This window comes from Colletotrichum fioriniae (assembly GCF_027942845.1).
Source record: "Colletotrichum fioriniae strain IMI 355084 chromosome Unknown scaffold_4, whole genome shotgun sequence".
Taxonomy (NCBI): Eukaryota; Fungi; Ascomycota; class Sordariomycetes; order Glomerellales; family Glomerellaceae; genus Colletotrichum; species Colletotrichum fioriniae.
In genome coordinates this window covers 518,129-537,451 of record NW_027076840.1, presented here as the reverse complement: position 1 = coordinate 537,451, position 19,323 = coordinate 518,129, and the positions used below count along the sequence as shown (strand labels likewise).

At 53.9% G+C, this 19,323-nt stretch overlaps 3 protein-coding genes across 3 annotated transcripts; 1 reads left to right on the top strand and 2 right to left on the bottom strand.

Annotated features, from left to right (window-relative positions):
* Positions 1 to 916: 916 nt before the first annotated feature.
* On the bottom strand, positions 917 to 2,818 carry N0V96_003997 (uncharacterized protein; the record flags this gene model as incomplete). Its single annotated transcript, XM_053188064.1, has 3 exons — positions 917 to 1,208; positions 1,282 to 2,521; positions 2,605 to 2,818. The coding sequence occupies 3 exons, from the start codon at positions 2,816 to 2,818 to the stop codon at positions 917 to 919; spliced, it is 1,746 nt and encodes a 581-aa protein (XP_053054026.1).
* A 639-nt stretch (positions 2,819 to 3,457) lies between these two features.
* N0V96_003996 (uncharacterized protein) lies at positions 3,458 to 4,957 on the bottom strand (the record flags this gene model as incomplete). Its single annotated transcript, XM_053188063.2, has 5 exons — positions 3,458 to 3,548; positions 3,604 to 3,972; positions 4,153 to 4,587; positions 4,656 to 4,743; positions 4,804 to 4,957. The coding sequence occupies 5 exons, from the start codon at positions 4,955 to 4,957 to the stop codon at positions 3,458 to 3,460; spliced, it is 1,137 nt and encodes a 378-aa protein (XP_053054025.2).
* A 3,922-nt stretch (positions 4,958 to 8,879) lies between these two features.
* Positions 8,880 to 9,855, top strand: N0V96_003995 (uncharacterized protein; the record flags this gene model as incomplete). The annotated part of the gene is made up of 2 exons (XM_053188061.1): positions 8,880 to 9,372; positions 9,437 to 9,855. 2 exons carry the CDS (start codon positions 8,880 to 8,882, stop codon positions 9,853 to 9,855), a joined length of 912 nt encoding a protein of 303 aa, XP_053054023.1.
* Positions 9,856 to 19,323: the final 9,468 nt, after the last annotated feature.

The window sequence follows — 19,323 nt, the reverse complement described above, 5'->3', positions numbered from 1 at the left end:
AACTTTTCATCCAGGACTAGGGGACAATGAAAGATAAATTTTGAACAGCCTTTGAGCTTATAAACATCGAAAGTGATACGTATGTACTAGTATACACTACTACTGCTACTACTACTAAAGGGTAATTATGTACAGAGACGTTCGCAAAAGGTGAGCTATTCTACGCACTGACGGGCATAGGTAGAATAACAAATACATATCAAATGAATGATTTAAGATTCCAACATCTGCTCTCTGTCTCGGTAGGAGTGTGAAACGAATACATTTCATTCTTAACCCTCGGTCTCTGCGCCTAGTAGGAAGGCTTCCGCCATCACTCTGCGAGGTTTTGACGTTTTGTCAAGACAGCCTCTATCAAGCTATTGCCGACATGAGATACTAGTGGACAATTAGGCCTATTTTGCCGCCACAAATCGTACAGGTATCATGACATAAAGATCAAGTATGAGTCAAACAACATAATAGCTCCCATATTCCGGGAATCAAGTTACGACATCATCACAACCACAGCCAAGGCAAAACACAAAAAAAGTAAGAAATGTCCGTAATGCGTTACTCCATAGACGTCTATACGTGCCTAACCCCCCAAATCGAAGAAAGACTTTTTACATCATTGACCACTCTACCCCGGCGGCGGCCCGACTTCCATTGTCAAGCCATGCCTTTTATCCAGGCTGTCTTGGACTGAACTGGCATTAAAACCTTTTTCCACTCCCCTGCCTTCCCTTGCTCTCTCACTCTCTCTCTCTCACTCCATCTCTCTCCGATTTAGCCCGCGTCTCTCAGCTAAATGCCTCAAGCGTATTCAAATCTTCAGAAGAGTTACTGAAGATACGAGGGTTTGTAGTTTCTGTGTGTAATGTGGTGCTCATGTTCATTTCGAGCAAACAGGTTAGTACTCTCCGCGAGTAAACGCTTACTCCTCATCACCCTCACCCGCCTCGGGCACCTCCTCCACCTCGTCGTCGCCGTCGAGGCCGCCAGAGGGGAGCTCGTACAGGCGGAGGATAGACTTGTTGGGGTCCTTGACGAGGATGTACTTGCCGTCCTGCTCGCGTCTGAGACACATGTCGGCAATAGTGCGGACAATACCCCAGCCGTTGGACAGAGACAGGTTCATCTGGTTGGCGAAGTCGCGCGGCTTCCAGCCGACGACGCCGAGGATGACGTGCTTGTCGTTGGACTTGGGGTTGGCGCGAGAGACGAAACTGTAGAAAATGTGTTAGCATCGGGTTCGATCATTACAAAGGCGATGAACGAAAGAGAGGGGGGAAAAAGTACCCAAGCTTCATGACGTCGGCACGGGCGAGGATGCTCTGCACCGTCCACCTGGCGAGCTTGCAAGAGTTGTTCTTCATCTCCGTGGCGACGACGGCACCGCGCTGGGAGACGAGCTTCGTCCGCCAGTCGAGGGCACCACCGCTGCCCTGGGCCTTGTTGTCGAACTCATTGAGCGCGTGCAGGGTGACGAGCTGGTCGTCGCCGCTGATGGCGTTCTTCTGGACGGCGTCGACCTCGGTACGGACGACAAGGTAGAAGTTGTCCTCCTCGCTGTTGGTGGAGAGGTCGAACTTGCGGTACTTGTAGGCCTTGCTGGCCGGCGGGTCCGTGTCCTCGGAGGCGTTGTAGAAGGGGTTGGCGTTGGCCATCTCGAGCTTCTGGCCCTCGCTCTCGACGACGACCTGGTTGGCAAAGTTGTGGTTGATGTAGGTAGCCTCCTCGGCGAGAGCGCCGGGCATGTTGAGGCTGTCCTTGGAGCCGTCCGAGGCGTCCATGGGGGAGTCGGCGGCGTTCTCGTTGACAGTGACCATGTCGAGCGCGGCGTTATCACGCTTGTCGAAGAAGACCTTGTTGCCCTGCACCGAGATGACAATGTCCCAGGGGTAGACGGACCGCGGGGAACACATGAGCATGGAGAGGATGCTGTCGGTGGCGAAGATGGAGGCCTCGTCCTTGTCGGCGAGCTCCTGGATCACAGGATCGGAAGAAGTCGTAACATTGTACGCAGCGCGGTCAATGGCGTTGAGCTTGCGCTCGAAACCCTTGACGGCGGGCTTGTCGTAGGAGCGGTCGTAGTTGTAGACGAAGCCGTAGGCGTCAATCTCCTCGCCCTCGTCGGCATCCAGGTTGAGCTTGGCGAGGCGGTTGTAGTCAATCTCCTCGAGCAGCTTCCAGTCGGCCTTGATGTTAACACTGGCGTCACGGTTGCGGGCGGGCTTGTCGTAGTCCTTCCAGCCGAAGCGGCGGCCACCACGGCCACCGCCTCTTCCGCCCCGTTCGAAGCCTCCTCCGTAGCCTCCACGGCCGCCCTGCTGGCCGCCACGGGCGACGGTCGTTCGGCCACCACGAGCGTTCTGAGCGGGACCTCCACGCTGGCCGCGGCCGCGGGTGAAGACGGCGCCACGGCCGAATCTTGTCTTGGTGCTGTCGCGGGTGTTGCTGACGACGGAGAAGGTGGACTCGTCCTCGGCGGGAGGGGCGTTGAAGGAGATGGCGTGGCCGGCACCGTAGACTTGTTGGTCTTGAAGGGAGGGAAGAGAGTTAGCGATGATGTCGTCTTCGTGGAGGGTTTCGTAGCTGAAGCTAGAGGAAGGTGATCCTTACCACGGTAGTTACGGTTGTACTGCTGTCTGCCACCACGTCCGTCTCTGTCCTTGCCCTCGGAGGTCCAGTCGGCCATGCGACCAAGCTTGTCGCCCTTGGAGAAGGGCGCATAAGGGACACCGTTCAAGGTAGTCTCGGTGGTGACGGGCGGGCCCCAACCATCGCCGGCCGGGCAAGTCTCGACGAGCTTGACCCAGTCCATTTCCTGAGCCATGTTGAAAATGATTTTTCTTCCTTGGCTATTGAGGGCGAAGTCGAAATCGAAGTCGGTCTAGCTGTGCGTCTTTCGGTAGGGGGAAAGGGGGGTGGCAGCAGCGCTTTCGGGCTTCTGAAAGATGGAAAAGTCGTCAAGGGTTTGGGTGGTGCACACCTCCTCTCGCCGTTGATTTTCGTCGTTCGGATTTGGTGGGGTGAACTTTGTGGGGCAGAGCGGGCAAAATTTCAAAGTCTTGTGTCTCGACACCTGGCGGCGACTGACAGCCACTCGTTTCCACGCGACGAGGGGCCACTGCCAGCCACGACCAGCTGCATCGTGGCCGCGAAACACCAAGCCATTCGCTCGTAACCGCCAGGTACCTTTCGCCTATTTCTTCACATTAAACGAGAAGTCGCCTCATGATACATGTCACCAGTCTGTTTGCGAGCTCATATCTTCACGATGTTGTTTTGAAACCGTTCAGAAATGTACATATCATTAAGGCCGTGGTATCAAAAGTAGTCCCCAAGATTCCCAGAATACGCTCCAAATGTTTCTAGTTTGAGCCTCTCCTCACACCAAGTCATGCATACAAAAGATTCACTGAATCTCATGATGAAGTGCTCCCTCTTTTCCCTGGGTTCATGCCAGACGCTACTAGTAGGCGTAGTTCATCATTTCCGGTCCGGAGCAGAAGACGTTCTCCAACGCGTCCCTGACCTCGAACTCCTCCATAACGGCACCAAAGCTAGTCACGGTCAGTTTAAGCCAGAACAGGTGTGAAGAATAGTATGTATACGTACCCGTAGCATCGGACCTTATCCTTGAGCTCGTCAGTGAGCTTCTGGAAATCCTCGGCACGAAGTTCGTGAGCTCTGGGGTGGCCGAGGACCATACCCCAAGCCATAACCGGCGTGACCTCACCATCGAGGTTCAGCTTCTTGCTGAGATCAAGCAGGGCTGAGAGGCTGCCTTTGCTCACTTCCCACGTCCTCTGCTGGGAGTCCAGGTCTCCGTTGACATTGCTGTACCCGAACGGGATATCAGGTGTAAGCTCCGGGAAGGGCGCCGGGGGGCATGAGGCCATCAGCGCGTGTCCGCAGGGCTCGCCGCCCATCTCGCTTGATCTCTCCAACAGCCAAGGCATGTGATTCATGCAGGGTTTCTCGAGACTGTTACATACCCTCGATAAAATCGCACTCGTCAGCAAACTCTTCTTCCGTTCGTTGCAATCATCGCTCACACCACCCGACTCCCGATGATGTCCAGGACTTGGTGATATGACAAGTACTTTTCACTGCGGGGGAGGTGATAGGTATGCCTTCGAGGGCGAGGGATGGTGGTTATCGTACGTTAAGACGAAGTCAATGCCCGCTTGCTCAAAGTCCACACCTCTACCAGAGCTCTGCCCTTGTCTGTTTTGTTGCAGTTGCTGGCTGCCCATCTGGGGAAGGGGGGGGGGCAGACCGTGGGGGTAAGACGGACCGTGAGACGAAGGCGACACCGACGGCGCTGTCGTCGACGTCAAAGGTGGTGTGTAGGCGTTCTGGCCATAGCTGTGGCCCGACTGGCTGGCGCTCGATGTATAGCCTCCGCTAGGGTTGCTGACCATATCGTCACCATAGTGAGAAAGAGGGATTCCGTTCTGGACCAGGAGCTGCTTGAGTTGCCTGTTCTCCTCGGCCACCTTGTCCTTGTCTTGCGATATGTTGCTGAAGATTTCTTTCAATCGAAGGACCTCATCTTCCAGAGCCTTAATGTACAGCTCTTTTCTTTCACGATGCGTACTGTTAACTCCACCGTCAGTACGCCGGTCGTTTCGCTTGATCCCCCAGCTATGTTGTTCGTCACTCACCGTTGTGCCTGTCTGTTCAATTCTTGTCGCCGAGTTAGAGCAGGTTTGCTGTCGGGTTTCGGTCCTCTCCTTTTGGGTGTTTGGCCATCTACGAATACGCGTTGTCAGAACAGTGTCCCTTCTGGCACGGATATATCGTCGTTCCTACCTCGCGTTGTCCTCTTTTCTGTCAGGGACTTGAGAAAGCCCAAATTCAAGGAGCTCAAGGGGCCCCGCTCTTGGTCGGAGCCAGAGCCGCCGCCACCATACTGGCCCTGCGACGGCTGCTTCCCGTACTGGTCAGGCGACAACGACGAAGCCATCGCTGCCCTCTCGTGAAGCTCGCCCACAGACTGTTTGCGTGCTGGAGACGATGACTGGTTCGGCGGGGAGCGATAAGCTGCTAAATTTCCGAGGTCAGTCATTGTGTCGATCTAGAATCATTGCAACGAAGAGAGAAAGGGTTTAATAAGCGCAGCAATTCATGTCGTCATGTGAAAGAGGTAAACACCAAGGCTATAGCGGGGGGTCATGTCTTTACAAATACGTCTCGATTCGTGGCGTACCCGACCAGCCGGAGTAGACAAGATGACTTGAAGGGCTTACCTAGGAAGATTGGATGCGCGATGGTCAGTCTCCCACTTGGAACTGGCAATGCGATGCTGTGTGACGGTGGTTTGTCGTCCGTTAAAGCAGGGGATGTTGCGGTGGAAAGGGATCGAGCCGTTCACGGCTGTATCATGCGCTGTGCTCTTCCGAACCACGATTATGGTTATTTGAGAAGCTCTTCTCGAACGTGAAACCCAATTCTGGCGTCCGAGCTGTCTGAGGATGCTATGCGGTTGCGACGAGGGGACGAGCAAGGCGCGGGGAGTGGAAGGGTCGGGGTAGGCTGGGTAGATTAATCCGCCCTGTTTTAGAATTGTTTGACACAGTCCAGACGAAGAGAATGGATGTCGTGCGTCCGGGGGTGGTTGGACGGTTGCAGTCTGGCTTTTTCTGGCTCCGGCTCAGGTTCAGGCTCAATCAAGCAAGCTTGGGCACACAGTTATCCTGGACCTGAGGTAATCACTGTTCGCCTAACAGCTTGGGATCAGGGGGCCTGGGGTTGGGGGGTAAGGGAGTCTGGAAATGGGTTGGAAGAGGGTAGTAAGGTAGTAACAGAAAAGGGCAGAGGTGATAAGGAGAGAACGGATGACGGCGGAGCGGAGAAACCACCAAGAAGGTAAGGTAGAGACGGGGGCCGCGTTAAGAGCCCTTGGTTTCGTCCTTTTGCTGTGGCTCTCTTCTGTGCTGGTGGCCAATGTTTGTCGCGAATCGAGATGACAAGATGCAGCGCCACCGCCCTCTTCTAAGACAAGATGGCGGAACTTGGAAGTCGAGAGCAGCAGGCGAAAACGGGCGGGCGGCCAAGGCGGTCGTTGATCCAGTCAGGTCAATCAATGAGGAAGCCCAATGAGTTCTGGTACGTCGTTTGGATGAGAGCAGCGAAAAGGATGACGAGAGGGTGAATGAATATGCGGGGTTTCAGCAGCAGCAGTAGCAGCAGCAGCAGTAGTAGCAGCGGCCCGTCACTCGGATCGAATCAATGTTGAGCCCCTCAGTAATGATGGTAATGAAGGGAGAGAAAATGGCAGTTCGGCTGGCTAACAGTAGGTAGGCGTTCGCAACTCTGACTTGGAAAGCCTTAGGTAGGCAGTCTGTTGGTCTGGTTCGTAGAGGCTTCCAAGAAAACCCCGGAGACGGATCCTTGCGTCAAGGCCGAATGCCAATGGGTCCCCCCCAGTCATCAAGACTCGAAGGTACCTTAGGTGTGCTTAGTTAGACGGTGCTGATTTGGCCTAGGACTACAACGATCAACTCCGATTTCGTTGCTTTTTCGGAATCATCGGCGGTTCCACGCACTTCTGTCCCCTTAGTTCGTCTGCCTTACCGCGAGAGAAAGAACGTCGGCTAGAGTGGGATTCTGACGAAGCTGACGAACAGAAGCCCCTCGAGATCCGTCACCGGAAAGGGCTATGCTATGTCGAATAGCTGCCTACTCGGGCAGCTTGCAGGGACGAGCTCTAGCTATGGTGAGGCCGAGGAGAAGCGGCACCCAGCGTAGCCAGTATTGACTGTGTGACAAATATTGGAATTTTGTGTTGGCGCCGGTACTGACATAGGCTGGGGGTAAGCAAGGCGCCTTCCGTGGACGGCGGGCGACGGTTCCTGGTCTAGACCCTTAAGCCTACGATCCGTTGGCGGTTGAGTGAAGACCAGCAGCGGCGTGCCCGTGGCTGGCCAGGGCCTCTCTCTGTCTCTCTCTCTCTCTCTCTCTCTCTCTCTCTCTCTCTCTCTCTCTCTCTCTCTCTCTCTCTCTCACGTCTTTGTCTCTGTATCCGTACTGTGATATTGAATCATAGTACCTAGCCCAGAACCCATGTACCCAAGCTTTCGAATGCTCTCAGTGTCGGCTGGGCTTTGTACAAACGAACGGCCCGAGGGCAGACCGAGTACGGCTGGGAAAAGGAGGCTTCAGAGGCTTCCAAGTTCCGCCAGAGCGCACAAAGTGCTGCACCGGACAAGCGGGGAGGAATGGAGGGGTTCCCATTCGCAGCTCCCGTTCTAGGCCAAGTTCACGTAGCATTTGTGAGCGAATATTCGTCCACGGGGGCCTCGACCGTTATCCTCATTACTCTCAGCTGTCCTCTTTCCGACAAAGACGAGCAGATAGTGTCAGTAGAGACATGGAGCGAGAGGCTCGGGTGCGGCATTTGGCCCTCCTCCTTGCTGCTGCTGTTGCTTCGTCTGCCTGGAATGCTTTCGTGTGGCTTGACTTGCTTGACTCGGCGTCCCATCCACCTACGCTCCAGTTCTTCTCCCCAGCGCCGGCATCAGCTCCGTCTCCAAAGGACCAACAGTCCTCCAAACTCCAACCACGAGTCCCCAACACAGACCCAGACCCTGAGACCCCTGGTGGTATGCGAGGAGCATGTTTGCTTGTTTGCTCGCTTATCAGAATTGCTCGTCTTGGAATCGTCAGATTCCCATGCACGAGAGCCCTCGCCAGACAGAAGTAGAAGCCCATACGTCCGTACGGAACGTGTCACAATTCTGACCCCTTGCTAGATCAACACCTCTCCATGGCAGACGCACACGTGCGCGCTTGCATTTCTGCTAGCCAGCGGCGCGTCCAAAAGTTTCTTGTTGCGAGGCAATCATCTCGGTAGCCTGTGAATCTCTGCGCGTAAATCCCATCTCTCCAAGTCTCCCATCCACACAGACCTCGGTCCAATGACCGCGTCGACATCGGACGAGCCGGGAAAAAAGCCAAGAGTCCCTTAACTGGACCTCACACTTGATGGCCTATTTTGAGCATTGTGAAAACGCTCATACGACTGCTTATATATGCAGCCAACTTTGGCACTCGAGCACCCCTCTGTCTGTGTGCCCAGTGTGCACATCTGGTCGCATGTCGAATGAAATCCGGCACGTCGTAGAGCTGTCGAGTGCTTCAATGCTGGCACTTTGACGTCTCACTCGTCCCTTCGAGACCTTCCAGGCTCGCTCGGCCCATGTGATTAACGGCCAGGAACGCGAAATCCCTGTCTTTGAGTGATTTGGAGGGGGCTCCTCACTCACATAATTGAGTTAAGCCCGCCGTTTGTCAGTCGGCCCACGGAGATCATTCATTAACCTCTGCCAAAAGTCCATGCCGTCATTTTACCCCGTTTGGGAATTTGGGCGGGACCGGACGTCTCTACTAGCAGAAGCCAGCCACAGCAGCATCGTGTTTCCTTTTCCCCGATTCCCGTGCTGTCGCAATCATGTCCTTTGAGAAGATCCTCGGCCCACGATCGCCAAAATTTAGACCTTCCTCCTCGTTGGCAGCAATGAATACGGTTGTAATTGTGCTCATCCACTGAGCGGGAAGAGGAACGCGCATCTCTGGAACGAGTGAACCCCGGATCATCGCCCGCTCGTTCGAAACCTTCACCCTTGATCTGCTGGCCCAAAGGTCACGCGCGCACGCGGCTCCCTTTCGAAACATCCCTTGGTCTAGGGCAGGGTGTCTTGGGTTGTAGATCGGTTTGCCGCGCTTCGGCTCGCCCACTAGACGGCCAACCTTAATCTTTTCTTTTGGGACGTCGCCAGTTGCGAAATAACTCAGAGTGTAATCATTTTCGTGCATCGATTCATCTTCTTACGCCTCGGTCTCGGATTCCACTAGAGTGAGCCCTGACGATTGACTTCTCAACGGTCATGGCTGGCCACGGCAACGTGTTCACTCACTTCCGAGGAGCTGCCATTCTAGCGCCGTGGGTTCTTTGGTTGCTTTTGGCAGATACCGCCATCTCACTCCAGCTCCCGCTGAAATGGCTCGCTCCGGATTTCGTGTACAACTCCTCGTCACGGATCGCCGAGACAGTTTGGTACTGGATCCAGATCATCTTTGAAAGATATAATGGCGCCAACATTACATTTTCCGGCGATGCCCTTCCCCGCGGGGAGTCGGCTGTAGTAGTCGCCAACCACGTCGGATGGGCGGACTTTTACATGATCCAAGCTCTCGCGATCAAAGCCGGGATGCTGGGTCGTTGCCGTTACTTTGCCAAGATTCAGCTGCGGATAGTTCCATTTCTTGGTTGGGGTCTATGGGCGATGGGTATGCCCATGGTGAGTCGTAACTGGGCCAAAGACAAGCATGAGCTTGACAGGGCATTCTCGGGTATCGTCAATAGGCAGTGGCCGACCTGTAAGTGCATCAATTGAGAGTCTTTTCCCTTCAAGGTGAACACCTTACTGATGATGATAAATAGGGCTCATCAGCTTCAGCGAGGCCACTCGTTTCACACAGAAAAAGTATGAGCAATCAATCGTCTGGTGCAAGGAGTCGGGTCGACCGCAGCCTATGCATTTGCTGTATCCTAGGACGAAAGGATTTATCACCACCGTCCAACACCTCAGGAAGGCGCCCCACGTGAAGGCCGTGTACGATGTGACGATTGCGTATCAGAGAGAAAAAGACTTCCATGCGGCGCCGACCATGTGGGACACTTTGAGCGTACCCGGGCTGAGCTCTCGACTTGGACACAAATTTCACGTCCATGTTCGCAGGTTTCCCCTCGAGACTCTACCGACGGATGACGAAAAGCTGGCAAAGTGGCTAGAGAATCTCTGGGTAGAAAAGGGGGAATGGCTGGATGTGAAGAAGGCCGAGTGGGCTTCAATGACTTGAAGCTCTTTGACACGGTTTTCACGGCCAAGCCGGGAAACCGTCTTGGAAAAGCGAAGATTGGAAATGGCATGTAGTCCGTCACTGTACACGTGACGGATAAACAGGTCGACCATAGCATCAGGAGGTGGAAAGTGCCGTATAGGGTAGTGTTTGAGGCAGTCACGTTACTCCTCCTCCCCTTTGGAGCGGCCAGACTACGGAAAGCGCTCTGCAATGGCCTTTCCATAATGCAATCCAAATTTATCAAGCTATCCTGCTACTTTTTCTAATTCTCCTCTGATGACTCCTATGCTTGCTCTAAAGATAGAGGGACGACTCTTCTCAGATGCCGCGCATTGATTTTGGTTCGCTATTCGGACCATCACGACGGTTGCGACTACACGACGCTTTTTTTTTTTTATATATAAAAGGATCGTGACGAGGGCGCATGTAGAGATTTTCTTATATTCAAACTTGAGGTAAAGATTTTATGACAGCAAGGCTCCGTCCACTTCTACGCAGTTGCGGATGATGTGACACCGATCATTCGCGGGCAAAGCACACATTACTTCTCTAGGTATACTGGCAAGCCTCCTATCGCAATCGTGAAGTGTTAAGCAGCAGTCATTGAACAGGAACTAACTTCGCCCCTGGTCGATGAATGAGTTTCAGTTGACTAATAGACGTCGTTGGTGTTCTCACTTCTGCAAGGGGCCCAGCCGAACAGGACTAGGTCGTTCTGATACGAACCGTACGAGAATTGCTCCCCTTGCGCAAGGCTAAGGAAGTTTCGTTGGACCAATGTTGTCATGGGTAATTACTACGACAGCTCCCACAGCTTCCCATATTACGTGTTAATGACGGATGATCTCGCTCACACTCGTCGGTCCAGTTGTGCCGAGACAAGCTGATAGTCTCATCTTGTTGTCAAATCATCGCCTTGCCGCTGCTGTATCACCTCGAGCTTACTGTGCATACGCATTCCTGATTGCCCTGGGGGTCTATCAGATGTCGTTGGATCACATGCCACGTCTTTTGAAGGAACCATTGCATGATATCTGCGTTGGCAAGTGAATGAGATCGTCTTGAAAGTATCGACGAGACATTGTCAAGTGTGCTCGGTGTGTTTTCATTGTTTGTTGCCATTGTTCGAGAATAGTCTGCAGACATTCTCGGCGGGAATATGCTGAATGACATTCGGGTGACATCTTGCGAGGTCCACACGAATAACCTGAGCCCGTACTTGTAGATATCAGAGACGAATGTGGACAGCCATGGTGTTCTTTCACATGCAACAGCATCTCAACTTATATCAAAAACCCACGCCAGATAAGCACCTCGAAAGCAAAGCCGCGTCCGCCAGGCTGGGCATCCAACCAGCACGCCCCAATCTTATCTCGGGATGTATACCTATCATCTCTACAAAGTCACCGTTGCACATAGGATGGTCCGGTCATCCTCGCCCGCAACATCCTTTGACAGGTGCCGGACGACCCTTGGGGTAGGGTCGATTTCAGAACACTGGCGTGTCGGCCGAGATCACCTCGTTCACCGGCTAAAATGACACAAATCCTTATTCCGTGGCAGAACTCAGTCCACGACCACTTGACTGTTCCAGGAGTTATGAGGGAAAAGGCCGAAATTCTTCGCGGCAAAAGGGCGTGTCGACGGCTATCGAAACCTTGAGAGTTCAGGCGCCGTATTCTGAGGGCGGCAAGCGTCTCTTCCGGCGACGATATCCTGGCGGCCATCGGAGCTTTAGTTTGCTTTGGATTGATTCGCCTCTGTATCTGCGCAAACTCGTCATTGCAACCCTCTTCCCCCCCTTTCTGCCCCTGTCAAGCTTGAGAACCGTCATTTCCAAACATTACATTGCCGCGTCCTTCACTCCACCACATACTCGGAAGTGATTGTAGCGACGCGAAATAGCACATTGTTCTGCATCATTGCCCGCTAGGAAACTCCTTCTCCTCGAGCCGACTTTGATCCTCTCTTTCTATAGAGTGAGGCGTTGTGATCCCAAAGCACGCGAATGCCGTAGCCCTCCGTGGAGTGGAGGCTGCCTACTTCCGGCACCGCGCCCGTACAAGACCGCTTCGCCCGGCGGCCGTGTCTCCTTCGTCGTCTGACGACCTCATTTTCACTCCATCAGCGTGGATGCCAGACCCCGAATACTCGCCGCCAGCCCTGTGCTTGACCGCGACACGGGCCCCATTCCGATTCCGCTCGGGGCGGAGTCCGGATGACCATCACGTCGCCGGGGATGGATCACGGGCGTTTCGGCGGGGCTTGAATCCGGCTCCCACCGCCGATTGGGTGGTTTCAGGGGCAGGAGTTCAGGCCTATGCCCCGGATCTGATGTTTCCCATGTGGCTGGGTCACTGAACTTTTGTCAGTAACTTTCTTCCAGAAGAGTAGACGAGGACACTACCAATTCACGCGAATTCTTTTCCATTCGTCGACCCCTTTTTGCGGCTGTAAAAAGTAACCTTCATCGTCCACGAGTACGGCTCAGCTTGCCTGCTCGCCTCCATCTTGGTTCGTTTTGCGGGGTAGGTAATCAGGCTGTCACACATACCACCCAACCAAGCACCCGAGGTAGGCCTTGACGTCTGAGATGACTTGCCGGAACTCGACAGAGCTGATGCAGTACTAAGTTAAATGTCTCATCAATGAGAAAGCCACCTGAAAAGCCCTCCATTCAACTGGAACTAGTTACACTAATATAGGATGTAGATCAACGGCGCTTGACCTCATTCCTGCTCTCAGTCCACCGCGTACTCAAAGTGGCTGAGCGATCTCATGGCATTTGGGATGGAGGTACAGAACTTGAGCCATGGCATTCTCAAATTTACCAAAGAACATTGGGTATACCCTTACAACTGTCTCAGAGCAAGCTGTCTGCTTCTAAACCCCAATTCTGGGGCATGCCATCTGTGCTACTTCACTAGCATACCTCTGCGTGGCAGCCCAGTAGGTAGCTGCTGCTGTCATCGAAAGAATGACATGATACACATCGCTCTCTCGAGAGAAGCAATTATCGATGCCTCTGTGAACTGGTGTGCTCACAAGTACGGCAGTAATGCAGGCCATAAAGTCATCAAAGTAAGGTAGTAGTGTCGTCTCGAGTGTTTGGCCATGAGACAGACGCGGAACTCGAGAAACTCTGAGACATGCTCATAGTGTCTCCTATTGATAATAGACTGCCAATATGTGAGAGAAACACTCATGGAGAACCCAGCTCGGAAAGTTTGCACTGCCTACTACACATCCGCGGCTAACATGCACAAGGTACTTCGTACCCGGATTGGCCTTCGGTAGCGAGTTAAACAGGCACAGATTGAGCCTGAACCAGCTCTTTCGGCCTGTAACCTCACAATGACTGACAGGGTCGCTAGAACCATTCTAATTTCTGGGATATGCCAATACTGTCTGAAAACTCAATTCAGGCAATGCAGGCAGGGTAAGAGGACCTCTGTGCCTCCCAGCCACCAGGTCACCCGCCCACTCCCACTCCGCTCGACGGCGATCAGCAGGACTGACCGCCTCTGTAGATCGCGGGAGGCGTCTTTAGTCATCCCATCTTCTCACAGAGGTTGCGGTTCAAGACATCTAGCGGTTGCGGGATCTCGAGAGCCTGCGGCCTTTCGAAGTGGACGGGAACGTCATGTCCAAAAGAGAAACAATAAAAATGAAATGGGAGTTCGAGTCGGCATCGAACTAAGATTGACAGAAGAAACGGCCTGAGAAGGTTTAGGGGGGAAAACACAAGACCGTGCTTTTCGGCCAGCTGACTTGACGATCCAGCAGGATCCCACAACCTTGTAGGCGGAAGAGAAGCCGGAGCTGGGTCTGTCTGACGGTCTGTGGCATGAAGCCGGGGCCAAGGATGGATCTGGGGTAATTGAGGCTTTCTCCCAACCGCCGGTGCGGCGGCTGCTCTGAAGTCTGACTTTCAGAGACAGAGAGACATGCAGTTGCATGAGTCGTTAAGGTTGTCTGGGGTTGCGGCAAAGGAGGGGCTAATTCTAATAGGAAAACTCTCGCCGTCTGAGCTTCTGGCATGATTGGGATGGCGTCCCGTGGAATTTTTGGACTGATAGCAGGCAGGGTCGCGGATTACTCTCGCTTCATTCATTCCGGCGCTGAAATCATTGGGCGGAGAAAGACAGTGCTTTGTGCTTTGGACGAACAGTCTACCCAACTGAGCAAGGTAAGCGAGTTGAAACCGTCATTCCTTACCTAGCACTCCTAGGTAGGCATTATAGTGCACACTGCAATGGATGACCATCGATATCTGAGCTCTCTGCCGATGGGAAAGACGAAGAGGTGATCAGTGGACAAGAAAGACTAGCAGCTCGATTGGTTAGACCAGACGATTGGGGGCGCACAGCCGGGTACGCCAGTCTTGTCAATGGGACGCCATGGTAATGTCTGGGGGAGAATATTCAGAGGCGGGATCTCGATTCGGCACCACTACCCCGTTGGTGGGCTGGGAAAGTGTAAGCGTTCCCATGAGTTTGCTGACTATTCTTAGCGAGAAGGCTTTCGAGAAGCTGGTGTTCTGAAAGAACAGAAGGTTGCAGGGTATGTGTGAGAGGCAGGGATGATCGGGATGACGAAGTTTCTCGGATTAGTCGGTGAAGCGGATAGCATCGAAGAATTAGAAAGAAGTCGAAGAGAGGCATAGAGGCAGTCAAACGAACAGCATTTGAGGGTGTCGCGCTGCAGCAACGTGCTCACGCTGCACACCCCGCATGCTGGGAACTCGAGGTGATTCGATAGTTGATGTTCAGGAATGCGTTAGTACTCAACGTGCTGAGATTCTGAACTCACCCTATCGCCGATTGGTTTTGGATGTCAGGGATGGCGGGAAAGGCGACACCATGTGGGCAGAACGCTTGGCGCGGGCGTCTTGGGGGGAGTTAAAGTCGATCTCAGCTATTAAAGCTGCGAGGCGTCCAAGTAAGTAGGGGGGATGCTAGAGAGCAGGATTGAGGTGGGAGATCCCGGTGAGCAGCAATGGCGGTGGGGGACCACCGCAAATGGTATTGTCATCTCACATGAACGTCGTGAGATGGTGGTGCCAGCGGCTGTGGTGAACTGCCGTTGTGAAGGCGCATTTGGGCGAGTCGAAACGGGTTCATGACACCGTCAAGCCTGTCTCGACTCCTCGCGTGGGTCGTCGTTCGGAGCGGCGTGTGGAGCACGTTTTCTTCGCGACAGTCTTTCCGGCTTCGAGACTCCCTTTGCTCCGCTGACAACTCGTGTACCGTTCCACAGCACCCCGGGCATTGGGTGGCGCCCCTGGATTGCTGGCAGGCTGCAGGGTGACCAAAGTCGACAACATCTCTATCTTTGCTGAGGTTGACGCAATGGGAGTGTGTAAGATGGCACGCTTCAACGTAATGTCGAGATCTGGCCGAGGTGGCCGGTGAGCAGGTAGAGGAGCATGCAGCTGCACACCGGAGAACGTTACCTAAGACCTTGCACGAAAGGGTTGCTGAACACTTGTCCTGGAGTGGTGGTATCTGCCATGGAGTAGGCGTGTACAAATTCGCAAGTGTGGCACGCGTGCCACGACAAACTGGGAATGCCAACAGTCATGGCAAAGACTCAAAGGCGCGTGTGGGGAGTACGAAGCAACGTCAGGCATTCGTAGAGCCCCCCCCCCCCCACACACACATTGAAAGTCGAGTTTAGACTGCGGTTCTTGCGAGGCTCTGCAACCTCCGTTTGAAGTGAATTGGTTCTCTATGAGAGTTGTAGTGGAGAGGGAGTGTAGCAGATTACTTGTCGTCACCCTTCCTTCCCGAGCCGATGAATGTTAGTCAAAAACCAATTTCTATTGGCTTCACCCATAGATGCCAATGGCTTTCCCGTGGAATCTGCGATTGTCTAGGTCTTCTTTGAGACAGCGTTGATATTGGGCCGAAAGTTGTTTGAGCACCGTTTGCTCCGGCTTCATCAGGGTCAGAAATAGCACGAGGCGATTTCAATCTCTCTGCCACTTGTTGTAAACTTGAGACACCCCGGACTGGGGATGCCCAATGGAGATCAGCGCAGTCTTGAGGGGTCGGCTTGAGCCAGGTCGTTTGCATTCTCGAAGGGATCCATCCCGGATGGGCCATCGACGATCTGAGTGTCCCTCACAGAGATCCGCAGCCCCCAAAACAGAGGAGGGGTGACAACCTGGGACCGGCGGCGCCGTAAAGAGGACTCTGTGGTCAAGCAGGAACGCAGGAAACCGCGGGCAGCGAGTATTGAATGCAAACACAGCTCGAGCCGGGGACTTTTCTGTTTTGAACGGGGCCAACAGGCTGAGGTGCCGTGGTGCCGCGAATGTGACGGTGTATTTCGAGTAGCATGCACCAGGAGGCCATTTCGTGGCACGATAGGATACAGGCAAAGCCACACATGGCTACGTCGCGACGAGGGTGTTTAGTATCGACACCCCGAGAGGAGGTTCTCTCTCCTATTAGCTACTACACCTCTTGACGAAGAGACCAGCTGATGGTGCCTCACCACGATGGCATGGTGCTGGGACGGGAAGCCCCAATGCAAGTGCCATCTAGCATGCCCTACACTTTAGTCCCTGTCGGGACCAACATGCGGCGTCGGCTTGTACTGACTAACCGGCGGAAACGCGGATGTCATCCATCCAAAGTCAAGCGGTGTCAGCTAGACAAACGAGGGTTGCGTGGGTTGTTGCTAAACAGAAGGCCCCCTGTACTCTGTCGTAGGTGGTACTAGATTACGTCGCTCAACAATGGACTTGGAGTGGAGGAGTGGCCGTTGAAAAACAGTTGTGCTCTAGCTTGTTGTCCTTGTGCCTCCTGTGATGGACTATGTGGACTGTGGCCTCGGCTTCGGCGTTGGAAGGCCGGGGCTGAGAGCTGGAGGACCGAAGATGGGATAGCCGTGTTTGCGAGAATGGCATTTGGCTGCTGGACCCTTGGAGAAATGTCTTTGGAGGGTCCAGATGAGTTGGTAACTAAGCCGCGCCCGTCTCCGTATTACTGACCCATGAATGGCATTTTGCGAGAGACAGGCATTTTTGGCTAGCGTGCCGCGCAAGGGAGCCGGAGGAGCAGAGTTTCCCATGTGGCCGTGTCAAACTCTGGGCTGGTGTTTCTGGCGCTCTCCCTTGGTGTTAAGACAAGGTCGTCTTGGGCTGAAGTTTGAAGAAGGGGTGCGGTACGTGTATCATGTCGGAAGTAAAGGCAAAAGAGCAGCACTGCAGAGAGGGGACGAAAGCGTTGATTTGCCCGCCGAGTCTGTTGTTGTTACCAGTTGGAGGGTGCAAGGGAGATAGATAGCGACACCAAAGATAAGGCAAGGTGGAAAGCAAAACAAAGCTCGAGAGATACGATACGACCGACTCTTTGCCGAGCACGGTGACTGTCTCTCTATCCGTACAGACACCAGAAGGTTGCGTGTGGGTGTGCGAAAGACCGGGAGTTGAGGGTGGTAGGGCAAGGCAGGCCGTGGGTTTGGAGGGTCTCGATGCATGGTGTAAGTGTTGCTGCGCAGGATTTCTTGCATGGCCGTTGTTGATTTTCGTCTTGTCCTTGGTAACTCGTTTCTTTTCCCGGGTTGTCGTTTTCTTCCTCCTCCTCCTCCTCCTTTCCCTGTTCCCACCCCTCCGCAGGCCTTCGGAGTCCCCCGGTTTCTCCGTCTGCCTGATACCTGGGAATGCCAATGAGGCACACGAGTGGTTGGTGGCGTGTGTCGTGAGTTTGGAAGAGACCATGATGGCGATGAGGCAAAGAAACAAAGAGTATCCGTAAAAGCGGTTCCATGCTGGTAATACTGAGTGAGCATGGAACCTTGATAGTGTACAAGAAGCCTTGGACTGACCACAACAACTCTGCCCTGTTCGCTGGACCGTTGTTGATTTGTTTCCAGTGGACAAAACCTCCGAGTGGTCCCCTCCAGTGGCGGCCCCTCCGCCAGCCCAGCGAAGCCGAAGCGTGATGCAATGGCCAGGGCCCAGGGTAGGGGCCAGTGTCCCGATTCCCGTCTCGTCCAATGTGTGACTCGAGGTGGTGCGTTGGTGAGGTGGTGGTCTTCCATCTCCGCCCATCCTCTTGTCCCGTCTTCCAAAGGTAACACCTAGGTACCTTACTGTAAGTGACCCGTGGACTGCTTGTGAATACCTTACACAGTACTCTGTACCCAGCTAGGTAACTTGGTAGCGTCAAGTGAAGGCAAGTACGGCAGGCGGGCACCTCTTCTTGGATTCTCCTCTGGTCCCTGCCCATTCCCTCCCTCCCCTCCCTCCCCTTCCCTTCCACCCTACCTTCTTGCCTTCCCTCCACTTCCCCAAAAAAGCCCCAAAAGTCACACCCGACTCCCCGACTCCCTCGCTCGTGTTTTAGCGACCGAGCTAACTGATTATGGCCCTAGACTGCATTGAGTAGAAGTACGCTGCGTCGCATACAGATTTGGCGTGTCATGCATGTACATCTACTGGATTAAGTCTCGTACATCCTCATTTGATTGGCCAGACTGGATCTTATCCCCGCTTTATCCGACCTCCTTGACCACTGATTGCTTCTCGAGACCCATAATAAGGACGCGACCACTGGGTACCTCTTGCCCTGCTTGCTTCAAGGCGTGGATAGTGCTGGCTTGGTTTGACTGGGCTCCTGCCGACCTGGTTGAGACTGACCTGGAGAGTTTCTCCTCTGTACCTTCCACCCACGTACCTTAGCTGAGGGCTGCTAAGTGCTAAACGCAAAAAGGCCGACGCAAGGACGGTAATGAGTGACTGACACCATCATCACAAAGGGCCACCCTGCGGCGTGAACTTTTGCCTGTGCCGTTCCCTGGGATCTTTTTTTTTCTTCCTACCAGAGTTTCTTTTGGTGTTTTGTTTGACAACGACACACAAGGTCCAGTACGGCCAACGACCTTTGCGAGCTCTGGCCCTGACTGCAACGCCTATCGTCGCGTTCACCTTCGCGTCTCCCCTCGTCAACTCATTCCGTCCACGCCCGTCTTTCGAATAGACGACGGAGAAACCTTGGTCGGTCCAACAGAACCACTACTATCACCGGCATTCGATCACCTTCACTTTCGTCCACATCGAGCCCACCCCTTCCGACTGCCGAGCTCCTTTCCTGGAGCCTCCGACCGCTCGTCGCCGACAATACCTTCACTTCTCTTGCCACGCCTTAGCACCAGAGTGGGCAGCGCCTTGTGTCCAACACTAGAGCTCCCATCGCGACTTCGTGCCTTGGACCCTTTCGCTTCGATTCCCGTCATGTCTCGTGGTCTGGCTTGCCTTTAGTCTTGGCCCTTTGCCAGACAACCTGGCTCTTACTCGGTCTCTCGAGTTGATCCAATTCGCGACTTGCAACAGCCACGACATCTTCACGCCCTACCTCGAACACACACTCTCCAGACAGTCCTCGCTTGCCGAGACGACTCAAACCGGCCAATGGTATCGAAACAATTCGGGATCTCACCCGCTTCTCTTCCACA